The sequence below is a fragment of the Rhinopithecus roxellana genome, chromosome 10 (assembly GCF_007565055.1).
Source record: "Rhinopithecus roxellana isolate Shanxi Qingling chromosome 10, ASM756505v1, whole genome shotgun sequence".
NCBI lineage: Eukaryota > Metazoa > Chordata > Mammalia > Primates > Cercopithecidae > Rhinopithecus > Rhinopithecus roxellana.
The window spans coordinates 20875851-20899800 of record NC_044558.1 but is presented as its reverse complement, the minus strand read 5'-3'; the positions used below and the strand labels follow the sequence as shown (position 1 = coordinate 20899800).

Here is a 23950-nt window from a genome sequence, read left to right as displayed (position 1 = left end):
CATTCTAACTGGTGTGAGATGGTATCTCATTGTGGTTTTGATTTGCATTTCTCTGATGGCCAGTGATGACGAGCATTTTTTCATGTGTCTGTTGGCTGTATGAATGTCTTCTTTTGAGAAATGTCTGTTCATATCCTTTGCCCACTTTTGGATGGGGTTGTTTGTTTTTTTCTTGTAAATTTGTTTGAGTTCTTTTTAGGTTCTGGATAGTAGCCCTTTGTCAGATGGGTAGATGGCAAACATTTTCTCCCATTCTGTAGGTTGTCTGTTCACTCTGATGGTAGTTTCTTTTGCTGCGCAGAAGCTCTTTAGTTTAATTAGATCCCATTTGTCAATTTTGGCTTTTGTTGCCATTGCTTTTGGTGTTTTAGACATGAAGTCCTTGCCCATGCCTAAAAACATACTTTCTATAAAAGAAAATTCATCACAGATGAGCTCTCAAGCTAGCCTAAAGAGAAATAAAAGTTTTGTGAATAAAGAATAGACTGGCCCAATTAATATACAGAGTAGTTCTCCCTAATGCTTGTTTATTCAAAGGAGAAAATGAATACTCATAAATGAAAATAATCAAAATAATATAAGGCAGAGGTTTGTTAAAATAAAAAATAAAAAAAATTAGCTCAATCATTTCTATTTATCTCTAGAACTACCACATTGCTCATTATAATTAATCATTTTCCTGTTTTTGAACCCCAAAAAGCTACTTTTGAGTAATCCAAGTTTCTTCCATTTTTTTTTCTTTTTTTTTTTTGAGACAGACTTCCACTCTTGTTGCCCAGGCTGGAGTGCAATGGCGCAATCTCGACTTGGCACCATCTCGGCTCACCACAACCTCCACCTCCTGGGTTCAAGCAATTCTCCTGCCTCAGCTTCCCAAGTAGCTGGGATTACAGGCATGCACCACCACGCCCAGCTAATTTTTTTATTTTTAGTAGAGACGGGGTGTCCCCATGTTGGTTAGGCTGGTCTCGAACTCCCAACCTCAGGTGATCCGCCCACCTTGGCCTCCCAAAGCGCTGGGATTATAGGTGTGAGTCACTGCGCCCAGCCACAGTTTCTTCAATTTTTAAGACTTATAAATGCTGAATATACTCTTCCAAAGTTTTTGCCAAATAAGATGATTTGTATTTACTACATGTATTGATACAGTATAGTGATTTAAGATTAAGACATAGACCTTAGAAAGAAACAAAAAAGCTTCCAGTGGGAGCTATTAAAATGTTTAGTGAATGCATAGTCCCTGCAAGCATGCACATATGGTAGGCAGCATAGTGCTGGAGGCCAAAAACACAGGGCAGGAAATTAGATTTAAAATGCTTCCCAGGACAGGTCATTTTTTTAAAAATTAGTGGCTGACAGTGATCGAGGAAACTTGGCAAATGTGGAATAGGCAGTTGTCCCAATTATGGAATAGTAAAAGAAAAAAGACCTAACAACAGGAGTAGACTCACACAGGAATTGGAAAGAAATAATAGGAGGAGGAAGGAAAGACCAAGGGTAAGAAATCAGGATCTACATGCAGTTAAGGAACACCTTTGGGTGGCTTTCTTTTAGCATGGTAAAACAGGGAACTGCTGTACAGATTTTTAAAACAGGGCATTTCATGTAATATAAAATTATTTTCCTCTCACTAGAACAGGTCTCTTAAAATCTTTTAAAAAGTTATCTTTTGTTCAGCATCACTGGTAATTGGGAAAACACAAATCAAACCACAAGGAGAAACCACTTCACACCTACTAGGATAGGTATAATTTTAAAAATGAACAATAACAAGTTTTATCAAGGATGTGGAGAAATTGAAACCCTCGAACATTGCTAGTGGAATGTAAAATGGTGCAGCTGCTGTGGAAAAATCTAGTGGTTCCTCAGAAAACTAAATAAAGAATTACCATATGACCCAGTAATTCCACTCCTAGGTATACACACAAGGCTCAAATAGATATTTGTACACCAATGTTGCAGCATTATTCAGAGTAGCCAAAACGTGGAAACAAACCAAGTGTCCATCAACAGATGAATGGATGAACAAAATGTGATATATACATACAATGGAGTATTATTCAGCCATAAGAGGAAATACTGTTCTGATACATGCTACAACATGAATGAACCTTGAAAACATGCTCAATGAAATGAGTCAGACACAAAAGAACTGATATTATATGATTCCACTTATATGAAATACCTAGGCAAATTCACAGATTACATTAGAGGTTACAAAGATCTAGCAAGAGAGGGGAAAGAGGAGTTATTACTTCATGGTTACAAAGCTTCTGTTTAGGGTGATGAAAAAGTTTTCGGAAATATGTAGTGGTAATGGTTACACAGCATTGTGAATTTAATGCCACTGAAATGTACATTTTCAGGTAGGTTAAAATGGCAAATTTTCCATTATATGCATTTTATCACAATAAAAAAAGTTTTACTCTTCAAGTCTTGCAAATGCAATGGTTCCTTTTTTGTTCTTACAGATTTTAACTTAAAGGGAGATATTTTTCCTCTTAGTTTTCTGCTAAAGGGGTACAAACTCATAAGCAATCAACACCAAGGATTGCAGCACTAGATCAATAACAATCATATACATGATCCCTTATATAACCATATTCTATATTTCAATTATGCTCTTTAAAACAGTAATATCCCTCATTCAAGTATTTTGAAATCACTATTAGATCAGAATGTAACTGAGCCATGAATCAGAAGATCTGGCTCTCCCAATCACAATGTAACTTTGGACAAATTATTTGGCTGCTCTGAACCTCAGCTGCCTCATTATTATCATAGGGCTACTGTAACCTGCTGCTTCTTGAATACTTACATCAAAAGAAATTATATGTGAGAGCACTCTGAATACCACAAATATAAGCTACTGTTAGACATGGGGAAGAAAAGCAAAGCATTTTCTTATTTACTTTTTTCATATTTTCCTCAGTTACTTTACAAAAATTTCACAACCTTGTTCAGTCATTGATGAGCATTTCTATCAGAGTCATCAAATCATGAAATTGTAGGTGTAAGAAAGCACTTTGAAAAATCACCTAAACCAATGTAATTGAAATTGAAGAAAAAAAAGGAGTAATTCAGAAAGCATTCTATGTTTTAAATACATTTTAAATACATTTGAGGAACACTGGATTCGATGGCATAAATTGTAATATAGGACTTCCTGGGGCCCTGAATATGTTAGTTCACACCGTGTGCCTAATAAGGGAAAGCAATACAAAACATATTTCCCAAATGGTGTAACCATGGAGACCTTTCCTCACAACGCCATCCTTATCTCATGGAGCACAGTTCCAAAGAACCATGACAGGTTAGGAAGACTGCCCAAAATCACACAACTGACTTTATTTTTATCAATAAACATTGTAAAATGCAAAAATGAATAGAAATTTTAACTTTCTTTAAATCAGACTGAAGTTGGCTTTTTAAAGTACTTACAAAGATTTTATTTTTTGCTGCCACCATTATCCTTGCACCATCAGCAAACCACGAACAACACTTCACTATCACTTCCATATCCTCTTGAGGGTCCTCTGAATTTAGGAAGAACTGTTTCACATTAAAGCTTTTCCTCTCGTTTGCTGATGTCACATCCCAAAGCTTTGAATTAAAGTAATAAAAAAAGAAAAAGTTTGTTTTACTCTAAAATCACACCTCTAGAATTCTTTCTGAATTAAATGCCACATAAACTTATTCACTTCAGTTGATGAATTATTTTTACCTATGAATGACTTTTTGTAAGGTTTTTAAATTAAGATCTCCATTTTCATTATCATGTTCTTAAAAAGAAAAAATTAGAAGCACTGCCCAAAATGCAGAACGTAAAATTAAATAAAAAGTTAAGAGTCTTGCATGGTGTGGGGGCTAAAAATTACATGTTGACAGTAAGGACACAAGTGGAAGAAAGGTGGTAAGATGAAGAGACTCACGACTTGCCACTGCTGCCCTCTGCTGTGCCAGGAATGAAGTGTGCTTCCCAAACCTACCACTAACAGCAGGAAGACTACACAGGACCCAGTCCAAGTTAGGTCGTGACCTAGCAGAGCATTCAGAGACATAAGGAAGTCTCTGAAAACAGGGACAAGCAAGACTCTTTGTGTGCTTGGCAGGGCTAGATAGGGCTATAAAACTAACTGGATCCTGAGGAATGAGATACAAAATACCATAAACTTTGCTCACTAGTAGGACCACTTGAATAGAACAACAGACAAAGGCCTTCAAGAAGATCCATTTTCACTCTTCTGGGCCATGAGCAGCATCTCGGCTTCACAGAGTGATAATGACTGCCCATGCCCAAACCAAAGGTTGGCCATGGAGAAGGATGGGGGTGCGGGGAGAAAGCTGCTTCTCAGACTTTAAGTCAGCTTCCAAAGCATAACTCCCAGGTAAAACCTAATTTGTCTGGCCAGGTACATTTTCAAATCTCTTGAGTAAAAAGAAGTATTATATATACTAAGAAACATGGCCAAAACCAAAACTTTTCTACTTGCAACAACTGCGGTAATCTGGGTAATGCAAAAGAGACGGCAGGTGCTAAAACAGCCTTCCCTGATACTAAAGAAAAAAAATAATAATAATAAACATAAATGCCTGAACCTTCAGTTACATCATCCTGAATATACGAGAAATCAGTTTCCCTATTAATACGAAAATCAGGCTGGGTACAGTGGTTCACACCTGTAATCCCAGCACTTTGGGAAGCCAAGGTGGGAGGATCACTTGAGCCCAGGAGTTCAAGACCAGCCTGGGCAACATAGTGAGACCTCATCTGTTTTGTTTTGTTTTCCATTTAAAAAAATTTTTTAAAACAAAAAGAAAAGAAAAAGCAACTACTGCCTGAATTTTAAAAAGAAAAATAAAAGTAGCACAATCCAACTTGATTATACATGTCTAAACTGCATGTGTTTCTGGACCTGACTTCGGCTTCTATCAAGCAGTGATGAAATCCCACATATTGAGGGATCACATAAACTAATACCAGCATTTCATTCTGAGCAAGTCGCTGCACTGTATCCAGGGTCCCTGTGAACCCCATGCCTTTGCGTGCTTTAAACAGCAATTTTTAAATAGAACTCGCATTTTAAAATAGTTCATCTCACAGCCTGAAAAGCACATGCTTATCAACATGCTACCCTATAAAACGCTTAAAAAGTTATACAGCCATTTGGGGCAGGACATAATTTTACAGTTTTCATCCTCTCAAAAGGTAAAAGCTTTCAGGAGACTTTGACCTTGAAATGCTGTTATCTAACATCATTTTGCAGGACCTCTGCTTACTACCTGTCATTGTATCAGTGTGAACAAACCAATGATACTGACAGACTTAACAGCACTGTGGGAAAGCCACCACAAACATGGGCAGTTCTCACCAAGAGTGCAGCAGTGTCTGTCCCCTGCTGCGAGTGCTCTGTGCGCCACAATCACATTTTGATACTCATACATGAATATGGAAATCAAACTCCTGTCCCTGTCAAATGACAACTTTTTAAAAAGTGTCCGAGTTTGAAGACGTCTTAGTTTGACTTCAAGTGACACAGCAAGGGTTTATCATCTTTAACACATATATTAAACGCTATGCTAGTCACTTTTAGAGACTATATAAATGAATCAGATACAGATACTACCCTCAAGGAATTGACAGGCCAGTAAGGGAAGTAAGACAAGCACATAAATAACTTAAATACAAAATATGTCACGTGTCATTTGAAAGGAAAAGGTATAGCACAGTGGGAAGGCTGTATGCAAGCTGAGGGCTTGAGGGAACACTTTGTACAGGAGGTAGCCACCTCACTCTACTCCCTGAGATTAGCCAATCTTATACCAACTTAAGACAGAGAATGTCAACATCAAAAAGACAGGGGAACACTCCAGGGCCTAGAGCCTATTCCAAGTGATCAGCATAAGCTAAAGTACAAAATGAGAAAACAAAGACAATGAAAAAGAAGAACAAGTTCAATCTGGTTGTAGCATCAGGTATGTGAACCCTTCCCCAACAGAGTCCTTAACTGCTCTCAGAGCACCGTCTTCATACTTTTATCATTTTCATGGTTCATCTATTCACTTATGTTCTCCCCAACTTGATTCTGAACAGTTCAGAACAGCCAGGAAGTATACTTTTTCTTTTTTAGTGTTTAAAATCCAAATGCCTAGTACAGTATCTGGCACACACTAAGTATTCAATAAATACATGTTAAATGAAAAGACTGATTACTCCCGGCAGGGTACAGTGGCTCATTCCTGTAATCCTAGCACCTTGGGAGGCTGAGGCAAGCAGAACACTTGAGCTCAGGAATTCAAGACCAACCTGGGCAACATGGTGAAACCCCATCTCTACAAACAAACAAACAAAAAGACAGATCACTCCCAAGTTTCAAGCACAAGCAAGTACAGACAATAGTGTTGCTGAAAGAAATAGGGTTCAGGTGTTAAAGATGCAGACAGAACACATACAGCTCTGCTATGGTTTGGAGATGGTTTATTTATCCTGACCCAGACTCGAAAATTTGATCCCCACTGTGGCAGTGTTGGGAAGTAGGGATTGATGGGAGGTGTCTGAGTCATGGGGGTGGATCCCTCATAAACAGATGAATGCCTTCTAATGCCTTCCCACTGGGGTGAGTTCTCTGGGAATGGATTAGTTCTCAAGAGTGCGGGTTGTTGAAAACAGTCTGGGGCCAGACGCGGTGGCTCAAGCCTGTAATCCCAGCACTTTGGGAGGCCGAGACGGGCGGATCACGAGGTCAGGAGATCGAGACCATCCTGGCTAATACGGTGAAACCCTGTCTCTACTAAAAAATACAAAAAAAAAAAAAAAAAAACTAGTCGGGCGAGGTGGCGGGTGCCTGTAGTCCCAGCTACTCGGGAGGCTGAAGCAGGAGAATGGCGTAAACCCGGAAGGCGGAGCTTGCAGTGAGCTGAGATCCGGCCACTGCACTCCAGCCTGGGCGACAGAGCGAGACTCCGTCTCAAAAAAAAAAAAAGAAAGAAAACAGTCTGGCTTCCTGGGTTTCGCTATCTTCAATCCTCTCTTTTAATATGATATCTTTGCACACGCCCACTTCCCTTCCCCTTTCCATCATGAGTGGAAGCAGCCCAAAGCCCTCATCAGGTGCAGCTGCCCAATCCTGGAATTTCCGGCCATCAGAATCATGAGCCAAGTAAACCCCTTTTCTTTATAAATTACCCAGTCTCAGGTATTGTGTTACAGAAAACAGAGAACAGACAAAGACAATTTCCAAACTCTCCCAAAACTCAGGCAAACAATAGTAATGGGAATTTTTCTCTCTAGGCATAATCCACACAGCAAAGGAAAATGGAGAAAGAGACAGCAGCAACAAAATCACCAAGTCTAGAAAGCAGAAAGGCAAGTAATAGGCAGACTCCTAGAAATAAATTCTGAGCCTGCAGTGGGGAAATCCAAGCAGCCCAATAACCCCACAGAACTCCGAAAAGACTCAGGAAGTGCTGGCACCCAGTACCTTCTGAAAAAGGTGAAGCTAAGTCCTCCAAAAAGACTCAGAAGTGCTGACACCCAGTACCTTCTGATAAAGGTGAAGCTAAGTCAAGAGGAATCTTTAAAAGTCCGTTGAAATCTCCTCCCTCCACTCTGCAACCCAGGGGGCCTATGTCCCTACTCTGGCAGAATACAAGGCTATTCTATACCCTACACAGTTGAGAGAAGGGTCACTTGAAAACAGGGAAATTAAGAGAAAGTCTATTTTCTACATGTTGAGATCTCTGCCCAGATATCATCTCAGAACTGGCCAGAGTCATATCCTACAAATAGAAGATTAAAATTTCTACTAGCCAAGCATGGTGGTACACACCTGTAGTCCCAGCTCCTCAAGAGGCTAAGGTGGGAGGATCACTTGAGTCTAGGAGGTTGAGGCTGCAGTGAGCTGCAGTCACACCACTGCACTCCAGTGCTCCAGCCTTGTGTGACAGAGTGAGATCCTGTCTCAAAAAAAAGGAGGGGAGTTGGGCGCAGTGGCTCACACCTGTAATCCCAGCACTTTGGGAGGCCAAGGAAGGTGGATCATGAGGTCAGGGGTTCAAGACGAGCCTGGCCAACATGGTAAAACCCCATCTCTACTAAAAACACAAAAATGAGCCGGGTGTGGTGGTACATGCCTGTAATCCCAGCTACTTGGGAGGCTGAGGCAGAAGAACTGCTTGAACCCAAAAGGGCAGAGGTTGCGGTGAGCCGAGATTGCGCCACTGTACTCCAGCCTGGGCAACAGAGCAAGACTCCATCTTGGGAGGGGGAAAAAAAAAAAGACAAGAAAAAGAAAAAAGAGAAAAGAAAATTTTTACTCTAGACACCCAACCAGTTCAAGACAAAAGATATAAAGACTTTGATATCAAAACTTCACCATCTTGCAGCAAGCCAAGATGTCACCACAGCACTCCAGCCTGGGCGACACACTAAGACTATCTTAAAAAAAAAAAAAAAAAAAAAGAGTTCATGATAAAAACAGATAACCCATAGGAAAACCACAACTTAAAAGTTCACAATTCCCAATCAACTTGTTGGTGATGTATTCTTAAATATGAGCAGATAGCAAAGGATCAGATAGCTAAGATATACCTATGTCTAAAATCCAAACAGAAACCAAAACCAACAAATAGAAAAATATCTATTACACAGGAATATGAAAACTTCAAAAAAAAAACCTTATTACTAATGGCCATAAAAAGATAAAAGATGCGATGCTGCATCCATGAAACAAGAACAGAATAATATTTAAAAGCAACTGATCACAAGAATGAATACTTAAAAATATGGTAGCAGAAATTTAAAACTCAATAGAAAGACAGAAAAATAAAGCTAAAGAAATGTTTCAAAAAGTAGGGCAAATGGACAAAAAGAAGGAATGAGAGGAAAAAAATTTTTGATCCAGAAACACAAGTATTCCAGAAAGAGAAAATAGGAAGAAATCAAATAATTCAAAGAAACGCCAGGACCGAAGGATAAGTTTCCAAATTGAAAGAAGCCACCATTCTGTAGGCAGTTTACTCTGTTGACGGTTTCTTTTGCTGTGCAGAAGCTTTCATTTAGTTAGGTTCCACTTGTCAAAGTTTGTTTTTCTAGCAATTGCTTTTGAGGACTTGGCCAAAAATTATTTGCCAAGACTGATGTCAAGAAGGGTATTTCCTACGTTTTCTTCTAGGATTTTAATAGCTTGAGGTCATATATTTAAATTTTTTATCTATCTTTAACTTTTATATGTGGTAAAAGGTAAGGGTCTAGTTTCATTCTTCTGAATATGGCTAGCCAGTTATCCCAGCACCATTTATTGAAGAGACAGTCCTCTCTCCCATTGCTTTTGTTGGCCTTGTTAAAAACTATGCATCCAACAAAGGTCTAATATCCAGAATTCATAAGGAACTTAAGCAAATCAGCAAGTGAAAAACAGAGACATCTTTAGACATTATAATAAAGACACCTTAAAAATGTACTTCCCATAGATTCTTTCTTAGGAAGCTAGAGGAGATTCTCCACCAAGCTGAGAAAGTAAGCCAAGAAAGAGGACAAAAAAAAAAAACTAAAAAACAAGGGTTCCAACTTAAGAGAAAAGCAAAAGGAATCCCTAGGATGATGGTAAGGAAGATCTCAGGATGGCAGCTGGACTCTGGGAATAGTATTACCATTACCGATCAGAATGGAGCAAGACAGAACCTTCCAAAAATGTTGTTTCCAAGAAAAGACTTATAAAATGCCTGGTAAGTTTGAATCACTTAAGGAGCAAGTTAACAAGACAGAGTTTGAAGATAAGCACATTTAAAGACTAAACAAATGAAAAAACTTATTAACCCCAGGGAAAACAGAAAGCTAATAAGAGAGGGAAAAAAATTCATACTACATGACTCAATTGTGATCAGTTACAATGATGTAAACCCTGAACACTGTTCTAATCAAAATCAGTGTACAAAAATCAGTTAGCCAGGCACAGTGGTTCATGCCTGTACGCCCAGCACTTTGGGAGGCTGAGGCCAAAGGATCACTTGAGGCCAGGAGTTTGAGACCAGCCTGGCCAACACAGTAAGACCTTCTTTCTATTTAAGAAAAAAAACAAAAATCAGTAGCACTTCTGTACATCCATAACATTCAAGCTGAGAGCCAAATCAAGAACACAATCCCATTTACAGTAGCCACACACAAAAAAATAAAATACCCAGGAATACATCTAACCAAGGAAGTGAAAGATCTCTACAGGGAGAACTATAAAACATTGCTAAAAGAAATCATGCATGACCTAAACAAATGGAAAAATATTCCATGCTCGTGACTGGAACAATCAATATCATTAACATGGCCATACTATCCAAAACAATCTACAGGTTCAACACTATTCCTATCAAACTAGCAACGTTATTTATCACAGATTTAGAAAAAAATATCTAAAATTCATTTAGAATCAAAAAGGGTCCAAATAACCAAAGCAATTCTAAGCAAAAAGAACGAAGCCAGAGGCATCACATTACCATACCTGAAACCATATTACAAGGCTACAACAAGCAAAACAGCATGGTACTGGTAGAAAAACAGACACATAGACCAATGGAACAGGGCAGGGAACCCAAAAATAAAGCCACACACCTACAACTATCTGATCTTCAACCAAGCTGACAAAAATAAGCAACCAAGGAAAGACTCCCTCTTCAATCAGTGGTGTTGAGATAACTGGCTACCCATATACAGAAGAATGAAACTGTACCTTATATTTCACCATATACAAAAATTAACCCAAGAAAGATTAAAGATTTATATGTAAGACCTCAAACTAAACCTAGCAAACACCATTCTGAGTATCAACCTTAGCAAAGAATTTATGCTTAAGTATTCAAAAGCAAATGCAACAGAAACAAAAATTGACAAGTGGGACCTACTTAAATGAAAGAGCTTCTGGATAGAAAAAGAAATGATCAACAGAGTAAACAGACACCTTACAGAATAGGAGAAAATATTCACAAACTATGCATCTGACAAAGGTCTACTATCCAGAATCTGTAAGGAACTTAAAACAATTCAACAAGCAAAAAACACCACCACTAAAAAGTGAGCAAAGGACATGAACAGACACTTCTTAAAAGAAGACATACAAGCGGTCAACAAGCACATGAAAAAAATGTTCCACATCACTAATCATCAGCGAAATGCAAATCAAAACCACAGTGAGATACCACCATCACACTCCAGTCAGAATGGTTATTATTAAAAAGTCAAAAAATGGCTGAATGTGGTGGGTCACATCTGTAGTCCCAGTATTTTGGAAGGTTGAGGTGGGAAGATCACTTAAGCCCATAGTTTGAGAACAGCCTGAGCAAGAGGGCACAATCCCATCTCCATTTAAAAAAAAAAAAATTATATATATATGTGTGTGTGTGTGTGTGTGTATGTATGTATATATATGTATATATATATATTTACTATGTATATTTTTATATGTTTATATATTTATGTATTTTTTATATATGTATTTTTTGTTTTAGTCAAAAACTAAAAGATGCCAGGGAGGCTGCAGAGAAAAGAGAATGCTTATACACTGCTGGTGGGAATGTAAATTTGTTCAGTGACTTTGTAAAGCAGTTTGGAGATTTCTCAAAGAACTTAAAATAGAACTACCATTCAACCCAGCAATCCCATTACTGGGTATATACCCAAAGGAAAATAAATCATTCTACCAAAAAGACACATGCACTTGTATATTCACTGCAGAACTATTCACAATAGCAAAGACATGGAATCAACCTAGGTGCCCATCAAAGGAAGGTTAAAGAAAATATGGTACATATACACCATGGGATACAACACAGCCATAAAGAATAAAATAATGACCTTTCCAGCAACATGGATGCAGTTGGAGGCCATTATCCTAAGCAAATTAATGCAGGAACAGAAAACCAAATACTACATGTTCTCACTTTAAGCCAGAGCTAAACATTGGGTACACAAAGACATAAAGATAACAATAAATGTTGGGGACTACTAGAGTTGGGGAGAGGGGGAATGAGGCACCTACTGGGTACTATGCTATCTGGATGACAGGATCAGTTGTACCCAAACCTTCAGCATCAGCATGACGCAATATACTCACGTAACAAACCTGCACATGTACCCCTGAATCTAAATAAAAGTTGAATTTTTTTTTTTAATTATGAAACATGGGCCGGGCCCAGTGGCTCACGCCTGTCATCCCAGCACCTTGGGAGGCCGAGGCGGGCGGATCATGAGGTCAGGAGATCAAGACCATCCTGGCTAACACGGTGAAACCCCGTCTCTATTAAAAATACAAAAAAAAATTAGCTGGGTGTGGTGGCGGGCGCCTGTAATCCCAGCTACTCAGGAGGCTGAGGCAGGAGAAAGGCATGAACCCGGGAGGCGGAGCTTACAGTGAGCCGAGATCGCGCCACTGCACTCCAGCCTGGGTGACAGAGCGAGACTCCATCTCAAAAAAAAAAAAAAACATGAAACATAAAAAGTAGGTCATGTTCGAGAAGAGAATAATTAACTCAGTTTGGAGCACAATAACTTTGAGGTATGGTATGTTACTTAAGTGACAAACAACTAGCAGAAAGTTAGGAATGAAGGACACAGCACATAAAATGAGGGCTGCAGATGACATACCTGAAAGGATGAGAGTTGAAGTCATGAGACTGAATGAACTGGGATGGAAGAGTGGTGATAGAAGTGGTAGCCAAGGTTAGATGCTGCAGGAACAGCTACATTTTAATGGTCAGGGAAGATAGTTAACGAAGGGATCACAGAGCTAAGAGAAAGAATAAAACATTGATGTAAAATGAGGATAGTTCCAAAAAAAAAAAAAACTAGGTGGTCATTGGAGGCTTGACCAATAGTAATACAACAAAAATAACGAGAATCAGATAAAGAAAAATATCAGATTTCACACTATTCCAGAGGGCCTCAGACTACCAAAAAAAAAAAACTGAAACTGAAAATAAAACTAGATTTTTACATTTAAGGGAATACATGGAAGATGAAACCAGGTTAAAAAATGGTTAAGTAGTGAGTGGGTAGTCAGGAAACAGAGACAAATAATGATTTAAGAAGCCCAGTCATGAAGGGAAAGAGAAAAACAGAATGACAACTTTAAAGAACAATACAATCAAGGAAGAATCAAAGGTTTTTCACCTTTTGGTTTTTTGGGTTTTTTATTTTTTTATTTATTTTTATTTTTTTTTTTGAGACGAGTCTCGCTCTGTCACCCAGGCTGGAGTGCAGTGGTGCCCAGTCTCTGCTCACTGCAAGCTCCGCCTCCCAGGTTCATGCCATTCTCCTGCCTCAGTCTCCCGAGTAGCTGGGACTGCAGGCACCCGCTACCACGCCCAGGTAATTTTTTGTATTTTTTCTTTAGTAGAGACGAGGTTTCACCGTGTTAGCCAAGATGGTCTCGATCTCCTGACCTCGTGATCCACCCGCCTCGGCCTCCCAATGTGCTGGGATTACAGGCGTAAGCCACTGCGCCCGGCCACATTTTTTGGTTTTATAAGGCTCAGGAAGGCCAAAGAACATTTGTAGGCTGTGGAAAATAATTCAAAAAAGAAGAAAAATCTGAAGAAGCAACATAGAGAGGAAACAACAAATGAAACAAGGTGCCAGGAAAAGAAGGAAAGGGAGGAACAGTAGGTACAAGTACAGGATTTTTTCTATTTTTTTTCAAGACAAAGTCTCACTCTGTCACCCAGGCTGGAGTGCAGTGGCACAATCTCGGCTCACTGCAACCTCCACCTCCCAGGTTCAAGCGACTCTCTTGCCTCAGCCTCTCGAGTAGCTGGGACTACAGGTGGCGCCATCACCCCCAGCTAATTTTTGTATTTTTAGTAGAGACCAGGTTTCACCATGTTGGCCAGGCTGGTTTCGAACTCCTGACCTCATGATCCGCTCACCCTGGCCTCCCAAAGTGCTGGGATTACAGGCATGAGCCGCCACGTCCGGCCCAAGTACAGGATTTTTTGGACACTGTTATGAGAAAAAACAGAGGGAGCAGAGGCTTTTTACAGCAATTTTTGAGGGGGCTTATGATAGTGGACTCTTGGTGGATGGTTTTAATCCTTTGAATGGGTATGAGGCAACATTATTGCCATAGAATAAAAGGGTTAGGGGCTTAAGAACAGCAGAAAAAGGATTAGGATAGGCACTAGTAGAAAAGCAAACAAATTAGGGATGAACAGACCATAATTCCGCAGCAAATAAGGCCCAGCTGAGCTGTACAACTTATATTTGTAGAACATATAAATGGCCTGGTTTTACAGCTTTCTTGAACATTTGGCAACCTAGTAATAATGGCAAAAATGCTAAGGATAATGCAGTCTTCCCAGAACTTGGAATTAGCAAAGGAGATAAGATGAAAGGAAAACTTAAAACATAAAATGCCTTCTTCTGAAATCTTTCACTGAGTAAAAACCAAGAAATAATACGCTGACAAAATGAAAAGAGGGCTGCCTAAATCCATCCACGAGTATTCTGAAAAAACTCCCACAACATGGATTATCCTAAAGGAAGAAGCAGATAAGATACAGCATAGAGGCCAAAATCCATTTACCAGAATATTCTACCCAAGAATGCTCCCAGCACCCACTAACAGCTAGCTAAACTCTACAAAGTAGAATTCTACCCAGAAAGAGTTCCTAGATACCCTGGAGTAATTTATACAAAAACAGTTATCTTCCATCAGCAAAGCAAGATCAAAGATTCAACCAGAGTATCAGAATCAAAACAGTTTACCTTTCTTATGAGTTAGTAGCATTACTGAATCTCCTTCCCTAGAGATTCTAACAAACAAAATAGTGCCCAGGAGTGTTTAAGTATTTTCCTAGAAAACATGTAGTCAAGAAAATTTACTGAATACATGACTACAATTCTGTACTGTGAGTTACAAAGAAAGGTATAATACAACAAAAAAATGACAAGTTCCCTGCAGATCATAAACCTATATTCAACCTTATCAAAGAAACAGAAGACACGTTAAAATGACTGAACATTACAACACATTTGTAAGTGGAAATCAGAAGACAAATCAAGCAGTTTCTACCTATACATATAGATAGATATATGTACTCAGAACCAAACAGATGGATGCTATAAGAGAACACTTTCTGAAGAATGCTTTGCAGGCCAGGTGTGGTGGCTCATGTCTGCGATCCCAGCACTTTGGAAGACCAAAGTGAGAGGATCGCTTGAGCTTAGGAGTTCAAGGCCAGCCTGGGTAACACAGGGAGATCCCATCTCTACAAAAATTAAACAAAATTAGCCAGGCGTTGTTGTACATGCCTGAAGTCCCAGCTACTCAGGAGGCTGAGGCAGGAGGATCACTCTAGTTAGCCCAGACCACTGCACTCCAGCCTGGGTGACAAAGTAAGACCCTGTCTCTCACACACACACAGACACACTTTCTCACACACACACCCACACACACACACACACCCTCACACAAAAGGCTTTGCATAAAGTTTTGAGGGGCGTTAAAAAATATGGCAAGTGAAATCGAAGACAAAAAACATCCTAAGAAAAGCTACAGGGGCACACATAAGAAACATCCCAAGAAACACATACAGGGACAGTAGCTGAAATAAAACACCTTGCCCAAAACAGACAATTAAGGTATAGGGGTTAGAAAAAACAAACTTGACAGGAAAGGATGTGGCAGAATGATGAAAGGTGAAGAACCTTACAAGCGATCCCAGTGAGTCTGCGTTTCCTACAGTTTATACTATGGCATAATTTATGTTGAAAATAGTGGTAGGGCCAGATGCAGTGGCTCACTCCTATAATCTGAGCACTTCAGGAGGCCAAGGCAGGCAGACTACTTGAGCCCAGGAGTCTGAGACCAGCCTGGGAAACATGGGCAAAACCCCATCTGTACTAAAAATACAAAAAATTAGCTGGGCATGGTAGCAGGCACTTGCCATCCCAGCTACTCAAGAGGCTGAGGTGGGAGGATCATCTAAGCCCAGGAGACAAAGACTGTGGTGGGCCGTGATCACGTCATTGCACTCCAGCCTAGACAATAGAATAAGACCCTGTTTCAAAAAAAAAAAAAAGAAAAGAAAATAGTGGTAGGCTAGGCTTAGTGGCTCACGCCTATAATCCCAACACTCTGGGATTGCTTGAGCCCAGGAGTTGGAGACAAGCATGGGTAACATAGTGAGATCCTGTCTCTTAAAAAATAAAAATAAAAAAATTAGCCAGGTGTGATGGCAAATGCCTATGGCTCCAGTTACTTGAGAGGCTGAAGTATGAGGATTGCTTGAGACCAGGCAGTGAAGGCTGCAGTGAGCCATGACGGCACCACTGCACTCCAGCCTGGGTGAAAGAGACCCTGTCTCCAGAAGAAAAAGAAAAGAAAGAAAACAGTGGTAGAAGGTTATTCTAGTATCTCTGAACTTAGATAAGAAGAGATGGAGAATGCATCTTAGATGGTTGCTATCAGGCATAAGCAGACAACAGCCTGAACTAGAGCAACTACTACATAACAAGAGGGAATAATGTAGACCAAGAGACAACAACATCAAAGATGGGTTGATCTTAAGACCAAAGAAAGGACAGTCAATAAACAGGAGACAGTAGAGACAGGAATAATAAAGTGGAATTAGGAATCTTATTGGAGAAGGTGAGGATTTGAGGAAGAATTATTTCATTTTTTTAGGGCTATAAATTTCAGAAGGCTGAATAAGCTTTTTTTCCCTAACTCTTGCATTTTTCCTACCTTGTGGCTTCTCAGAAACAAGAAAGTCGTAACATAAAAGGTAGAATGAATAAATTATAAGTAAAAACAGGTCCCCAGCCTGGCCAATATGGTGAAACTCCATCTCTACTAAAAATACAAAAATTAGCCAGGCTTGGTGGCAGGCGCCTGTACTCCTAGCTACTCGGGAGGCTGAGGCATGAGAATCACTTGAACCCAGGAGGGAGAGGTTGCAGTGAGCCGAGATCATGCCATTATACTCCAGCCTTGGCAACAGAGTGAGACTCTGTCTCAAAAACAAAAACAAAAACAAACAAAAAACAGATCCTTTACAAACCTGACCCATAGATCTTGCTGTGGTTTAAATGTGTCCCCCAAAGTTCATGTGTTAAAAACTTAATCCCCGATGCAAATATTGAGAGATGGGACCTTCAAAAGTGGTTAGGTCACGAGGGTGCTACCCTCATGAATGGATTAATGCTATTATCTAGGTTCCTGTTAAATGGGTAAGTTCAGCCCCCTCCTCACTCTCTCCCTTTCTGCTGGTGCCCTCTCCCCCAGAACTGTAAAAAATAAATCTCCAATCTTTATAAATTACTCACAGTTTATAGAAGCACAACATAAATTATAGAAGCACAAAATAAACTAAAGCAGATCTCAAAATATTTTATGAACATATGCTTGAAACAAAATGTACACTTAAAATTTAAGAATTCAAATTACAAGAATAAAAATTCTACATTACAGAACTTTTATTTATTTATTTTTTTGACATGGAGTCTCACTCTGTCACCCAGGCTGGAGTGGAGTGGTATGATCTCAGCTCACTGCAACCTCCGTCTCCCGGGTTCAAGCAATTTTCTGCCTCAGCCTCCCAAGTAGCTGGGATTACAGGTGCTCGCCACCACACCCAGCTAATTCTTGTATTTTTAGTATAGTTTCACCATCTTGGCCAGGCTGATCTTGAACTCCTGACCTTGTGATCCACCCACCTCAGCCTCCCAAAGTGCTGGGATTACAGGCGTGAGCCACCACGCCCAGCCTACATTATAGAACTTTAAGCATTAGGTTATACACCATTCATAAACAATCGTTAGGATAAGCAATTACAGTTAAACTAAATATGCTCCTGGAAGTTGAAAGAAACAGGCTCTTTCTGTAGAAATGTGAAAAAAACAGAAACCTATTTCTATAACCAAATCTTAAGACTTTCCATAAAATATAACCTATTTTAATAGTGTACAAAAGCATACCTTTAAGGTTCCATCAGCTGAGCAACTAGCCAAAAGCTTATCATCTGGTGAAAATCTGCAGTGATTAACTGAATCTGTATGACCAAACATGGTATTTCGACATTCTTTTTGATTCAAATCCCAGAGCTATTTGTGAAAGAAAAAAATATAAATAAACAACTAGTATTGAGTGGGGAAACATCAGAAATCATGTGAAGTTCTTCCTTTTCTCTCATTTAAGCTTTTTGGCTACAGAATGATGTTTAACCCACAGTAACACAAACATATCAAACACAAAAGTATCAAACACAAAAATGAACTTCTGATTAACAAGCAATGGGGCAGCCTTTAGATCAACATGTAAATCTACTAAGGGACTCAAGGGCTCACCGAGGTTTTTAGGCTGAGTACTAAATAACTACCTAAACAACTACTACTTATTTTAATGGAGTGGTTTAGAATCATTATTATTTTACACAGTTACAAAAAGCCAGAGTAAGTAATATATAATATAAACTACTTCCATATTTTTTAATGTTAGGTTATCCAACCCTAAAAATGGTGGAGCAAGTCAAGTACCACCTCCAGGAAGCAATTAACCAAATCCAAAATGTGGCACATTCCACGGGACAAATGACTAAACTGCTCTAATAAATCAATATTATAAGAAAGCAGGCAGAGGAAAAAAGGAACTTTAATAGAATAAAAGAGACTTAAGAGGCAAAACAAATGTTACATGAAGTTTGTTTGGATTCTGATTCCAATAAACGTGACAGAAATGCATGTTTTGAGAAAATGGAATAAGTGAACATGAACCAGGTGTATTACAAAACTATATTTTATTATGTTAGGTGTGATAATAGTATGGTATGATAATAAACATAATATTTATATTAAAGATCTCTGAGATGCATGCCTAAGTATTTTGGGTGAAATGACATATTTAGGATTTGCTGTAAAATCCTCTATTCAGGCTGGACATGGTGGCTCACCCCTGTAATCCCAGCACTTTGGGAGGCTGAGGTGGGCGGATCACCTGAGGTCAGGAGTTCAAGACCAGCCTGACCAACACAGCGAAACCCCATCTCTACTAAAAATACGCACTTTGGGAGACCGAGGCGGGCGGATCACAAGGTCAGGAGATCGAGACTACAGTGAAACCCCGTCTCTACTAAAAATACAAAAAATTAGCCGGGCGCGGTGGCGGGCGTCTGCAGTCCCAGCTACTCAGGAGGCTGAGGCAGGAGAATGGCGTAAACCCGGGAGGCGGAGCTTGCAGTGAGCTGAGATCCGGCCACTGCACTCCAGCCTGGGTGACAGAGCGAGACTCTGTCTCAAAAAAAAAAAAAAAAAATTAGCTGGGAGTGGTGCCCACACCTGTAATCCCAGCTACTCGGGAGGCTGAGGCATAAGAATTGCTTGAACCCAGGAGGCAGAGGTTGTAATTAGCTGTAATCGCTCCACTGCACTCCAGCCTGGGTGATAGAAAGAGACTCTATTCAAAAAAGTGGAGGAGTTTATAAGCTGTATGTGGTGGCTCACACCTGTAATCCCAGCACTTTGGGAGGCTGAGGCAGGTGGACCACAAGATCAGGAGATTGAGACCATCCTGGCCAACATGATGAAACCCCATCTCTATTAAAATACAAAAAATTAGCTGGGCATGGTGGCACAGCCCCTGTAGTCCCAGCTACTCAGGAGGCTGAGGCAGGGGAATCACTTGAACCCAGGAGGCAGAGATTGCAGTGAGCCGAGATCGTGCCACTGCACTCCAGCCAAGCAACAGAGCAAGATGCCATCCAAAAAAAAGGGGGAGGAGTATTTATAAAATAAGATTGACAAAATATTAATCACTGTTGAAACTAAATGATGGATACCACAGGGGTTTATATTATGTTTCCTCCCTTTGGGTAGGTTTGGAAATTATAAAAAATGCAAATAAAAGGGATTATAGTCATCTCTGGTGATTTATGCTAATAAGATTAAACCCAGAAGAAGAAATCAATTATTCCCAGATGTTAATTTTGGCAAAAATTATTTGGAAATGATTAGTAAGTGAGATACATTCTGTTCCTCATGTCCACTTCTATCCTTGGCTCCTTTATCCCAGTCCCAGATAAACGCAATTCTTCAGATAAACTCAATTCTTCAGATAAGGCAAGTTACATGAAGGCAGCTTCAGAATTACATATTTTCACCGGCTTTTCTCTGCTCAAGAATCACAAGAAACGCATCCTAATAGTCCTTATGGTAATACAGATAGTATGGCACATCTTAAAGTAAACCTTGTCCTTAATTAAAACGGTTCACTAACCAATAACCCCCTCCCACATGGCAGAGGTTTTATTCCTATATTGAAAAGGAAATATGGACTTCCTCAACCTACAAAATGCCAAAAGCAACATCAAAAATTAGTCATAAATAGTATAACAGTCTTAGTTTTTTTAGCAGTACATTTATTCAAATAGGGCCAAGTTTTTTTGAGTAAAAGTGAACTATAACTGTGATATAATTTTATGTTACTACATTACTCTGTAATTTTGGTCCAATCCAATGTTTTCAAATTGTGCTCTGCAGGGTCCTTGGGATTCTATAAACATAAATATGCCTAAAGAGGCTGGGCGCGGTGGCTCACGCCTGTAATCCCAGCACTCTGGGAGGCCGAGGCGGGCAGATCACAAGGTCAGGAGATCAAGACCAAGGTGAAACTCTGTCTCTACTAAAAATACAAAAAATTAGCCTGGCGCGGTGGCGGGCGCCTGTAGTCCCCGCTACTCAGGAGGCTGAGGCAGGAGAATGGCGTGAACCCGGGAGGCGGAGCTTGAAGTGAGCCGAGATCGTGCCACTGCATTCCAGCCTGGGCGACAGAGCGAGACTCCGTCTCAAAAAAAAGATGCCTAAAGACCACTATGTGGTGGGGAGAGGTTAGAGATGAAAGGGAATGAGAGAGAATGAGAAAGGAAGGGGAGGGAGGAGGGAGGAGGAGGAGAAGAAAGAAGAAGAGAGGGAGGAGGAGAGAAAAGAAAGGTAAAGAGGGTGACAGGGAGGGAAAGGAATAAAGGGAGAGAGAGACAGAGGAGAGGGAAAAAGGGAGGAAGAGAGAGTCAAGGAGAAATGCAGGTCCTATTCAGCCAGAGCAACAAGCTTTATACACACTGACCTTCTGTGTAATTTTTTCTTCTGAAAAATAAATAAATAAATAAAAATTTAGCTTCCTGAACAGGGGGATGGAGAGGGCAATTTTCACTAACTGTTTCAGGACTTTCTAAAGATAATTTTTCTAATAATTTATTTAAATGTCAAAACATAAGAGTCTATGAAGTTTTCCAAACTGAAATGTCTTTTACTACGTCTCTCAAAAATATCACGTTCAATTGCAAAGACAGTATGACATCAAGGAAGAAAGGTTTGAAAACAATTCAAAAAAAGTTAGCAGATCTTTCTGGGATCCCGGAAAAGGTAATCTAGCTATCTTTATCCACTTAAGAGGAAAAAAAGATACAATCAAACATTATCAAGCATATGTAGAATGAATTTCTATTTTTGGTTTTCATTGGTGTTATCTTTCCCACCAGCACCTTTTCCCTCCTCTCTGCGATAACAGAACCTCTCTTTTGAATTAAGCTCCACTTACGATTCAAGTAGAGTTGACCTCACTCATTTGTCCCACTTCCATATAACTAAACTTGTGACCCTTGGACAATCCAAGGGTTTCATCCTACTGTCCACTGGGGTTACCCTAGCGACGAGCATGTAAGCCAAACTGAGTCAAATAAAGTCTCTCTAAAATTAGATCTACGGGTTCTAGGAAACAGCGCATTTCTCTTACTCTGTGATTGTGAACTATAAGGTAGCCACATTTTTTGTCACATAAAAAGCATGCCTGAACCAACACAAGGGAAGGCAAGAGTCTGGAAATGGAAAGGGAGGTAGAGCCTGAGAACACAGTTTAAGCATTTGGAGTCAGCTATGCCTGAAGCCATGCTATGCTCCCTCTAGACTTTTCAGTTACATGAGCCAATAAAATATTTTTAAACTATTTTGTTTTGCTTCAGCTAATATATTATTGTAGTTTCTATCACTGTGACCAGAAAGTCCTAATAGTAAGATACATAAGAAGATCAAAGGAGATACTCTGATGTACCTATCAAATTTATCTACATAATTCTCAATATCCACACTTACTTTGAGGAAGCAGTCATTTGACCCAGTGGCTAAGAGAAGATGATGACTACTGTTGGTGAAATGGCAGCAATTGACTTGCTCTGAGTGCTCATCATAGGTGTGTACTAGTTCCCCGGTCACAGCATTCCAAATCTAAAGAGAAAAGAGAAAAAATTTACAAATATCCATTATTTTCAAAGGGAGAACAGAGGGGCAAAGTGATGTCCATTGCTTTGCAAATGCTATCTTATCCTGTCATAGCAGATTTTCCTAGTTGGACAAGATGCTAATGAAACCTCTCCCCTTTCTAAAATATGGCAATATTTTGCCTCAATGTTTAAAAAAATTATTTGCAAATATACATATATGTACCTATAGCATAACTGGAGTGTCACGAACACATGACATTTCTTAAGGGCAAGACTTCACATGTTTACATGAATGACAGCAGGTAGAGAAGTGCTTTAAAGAGGGTGGCATAACAGACTTGTGATCAGAAGGGTTGAGCCCAAGAGCTGGCTCTACCACTTATGACTTGTGTGTCACAAATCCCTAATTTACCTGCATCTCAGTTCCCTCTTCTGTAAAATGGGGATATTTATACCTCTCCTACACAATTTAAGATATCCAATGAGATAATGAACATGACAAGTGTTCCATGGACTTCAAGGTACCATATAAATAAGTAAAGGCAGACTGCTTAGCGAAAAAAAATAAAGGTTTTATAGTCTGAGAGAAATCCAGCTTTCAACCCTGTTACTGCTCCCAGTTAATGTAAGCTTGCACAAGAGACTTCATCTCTGAATCTGTGTCCTCTTCTGTAAACAGGATCAACACTTACCTTGCAAGCTGTAGCAGGAAATTGATAATGTAATATAATAAGGTGTATAGTATAAAGACTCTTACAGTGTTCAATTTTCAGTAAAAACTAATCATCATTCTAGCTACTATGTAAGACAACTAAGCAGTCTATGCCATATAACAACAAACAAAAGAAATAAATTACCTAATGAACTTTCACTGGGATTTTGACTTTTTAGAGGTACTAATGTCCTTTTTGCATTTCCTTTGTATCTTATCAAAGCACTGATTAGAATCCCCAGAGGTCCAGAGACTTTATCTTCAAGTTCTTTAATAGGTATTTCTGCCTCTGGCTTAGAAAATAGAAACTCATTATTATTTCCTTTTACTCCATGTAGCTGTGACTTTGGAACTGCCCTCAGTGGCCACCTCCAAGTCTGACTCAGAGTCAGAGTAGAGGCTACAGAGTGAATTAACTGTTGGTTATAAAGCGACAAGTCCAATCTATCAAGAGGTAGATTTTTCCAAGGTCTCAAATTTCGTCTGGACATTCCATAGCCCTCTTCAAGTAGGTGAAAACTTCAGGAAAACACCCAAGGCAAATTTCTTGCCCACTCCACCTAGCCAGATCCAGTAGTGCAGATTCAACTCCTTTGAGAAAGGGTTAAAGTAAGGTCTCTCTTCCATATATCAGTGATAAAACCCACAAGCCTTCAGTTTCTCTTGAATTCTATATTAGTATAAATACTCCAGCTAAAAGCCAAATTGAGGAACAAGAGAATACTTAACGAAGATAAAAATTACTCTCTGGTGGGGCACGGTGGCTCATGCCTGTAATCTCAGCACTTTGGGAGTCAAAGGCAGGCGGATCACTTGAGGCCAGAAGTTCAATACCAGCCTGGCCAACATGGCAAAACTCTGTCTCTACCAAAACTACAAAACTTAGCCAGGCATGGTGGTGCACACCTGTGATCTCAGCTACTCAAGAGGCTGAGGCATAAGAATCAATTGAATCCTGGAGGCGGTGATTGCAGTGAACTGAGA

At 39.7% G+C, this 23950-nt stretch overlaps 1 protein-coding gene across 2 annotated transcripts in view; it reads right to left on the bottom strand.

Annotated features, from left to right (window-relative positions):
- The window catches only part of APAF1 (apoptotic peptidase activating factor 1), a 96466-nt gene that overhangs the window by 35015 nt on the left and 37501 nt on the right, over nucleotides 1–23950 (bottom strand). The window contains exons 15-17 of one of the 2 annotated variants that reach the window (XM_010355937.2): nucleotides 22127–22258; nucleotides 17963–18088; nucleotides 3442–3603 (exon numbers count right to left, since the gene is read on the bottom strand). In XM_010355937.2, the coding sequence (XP_010354239.1) occupies nucleotides 3442–3603; nucleotides 17963–18088; nucleotides 22127–22258 (420 nt within the window). Of the gene's footprint in view, nucleotides 1–3441; nucleotides 3604–12662; nucleotides 12774–17962; nucleotides 18089–22126; nucleotides 22259–23950 lie in introns of those variants that run through there. The other variant, XM_030938523.1, reaches the window with a different exon arrangement.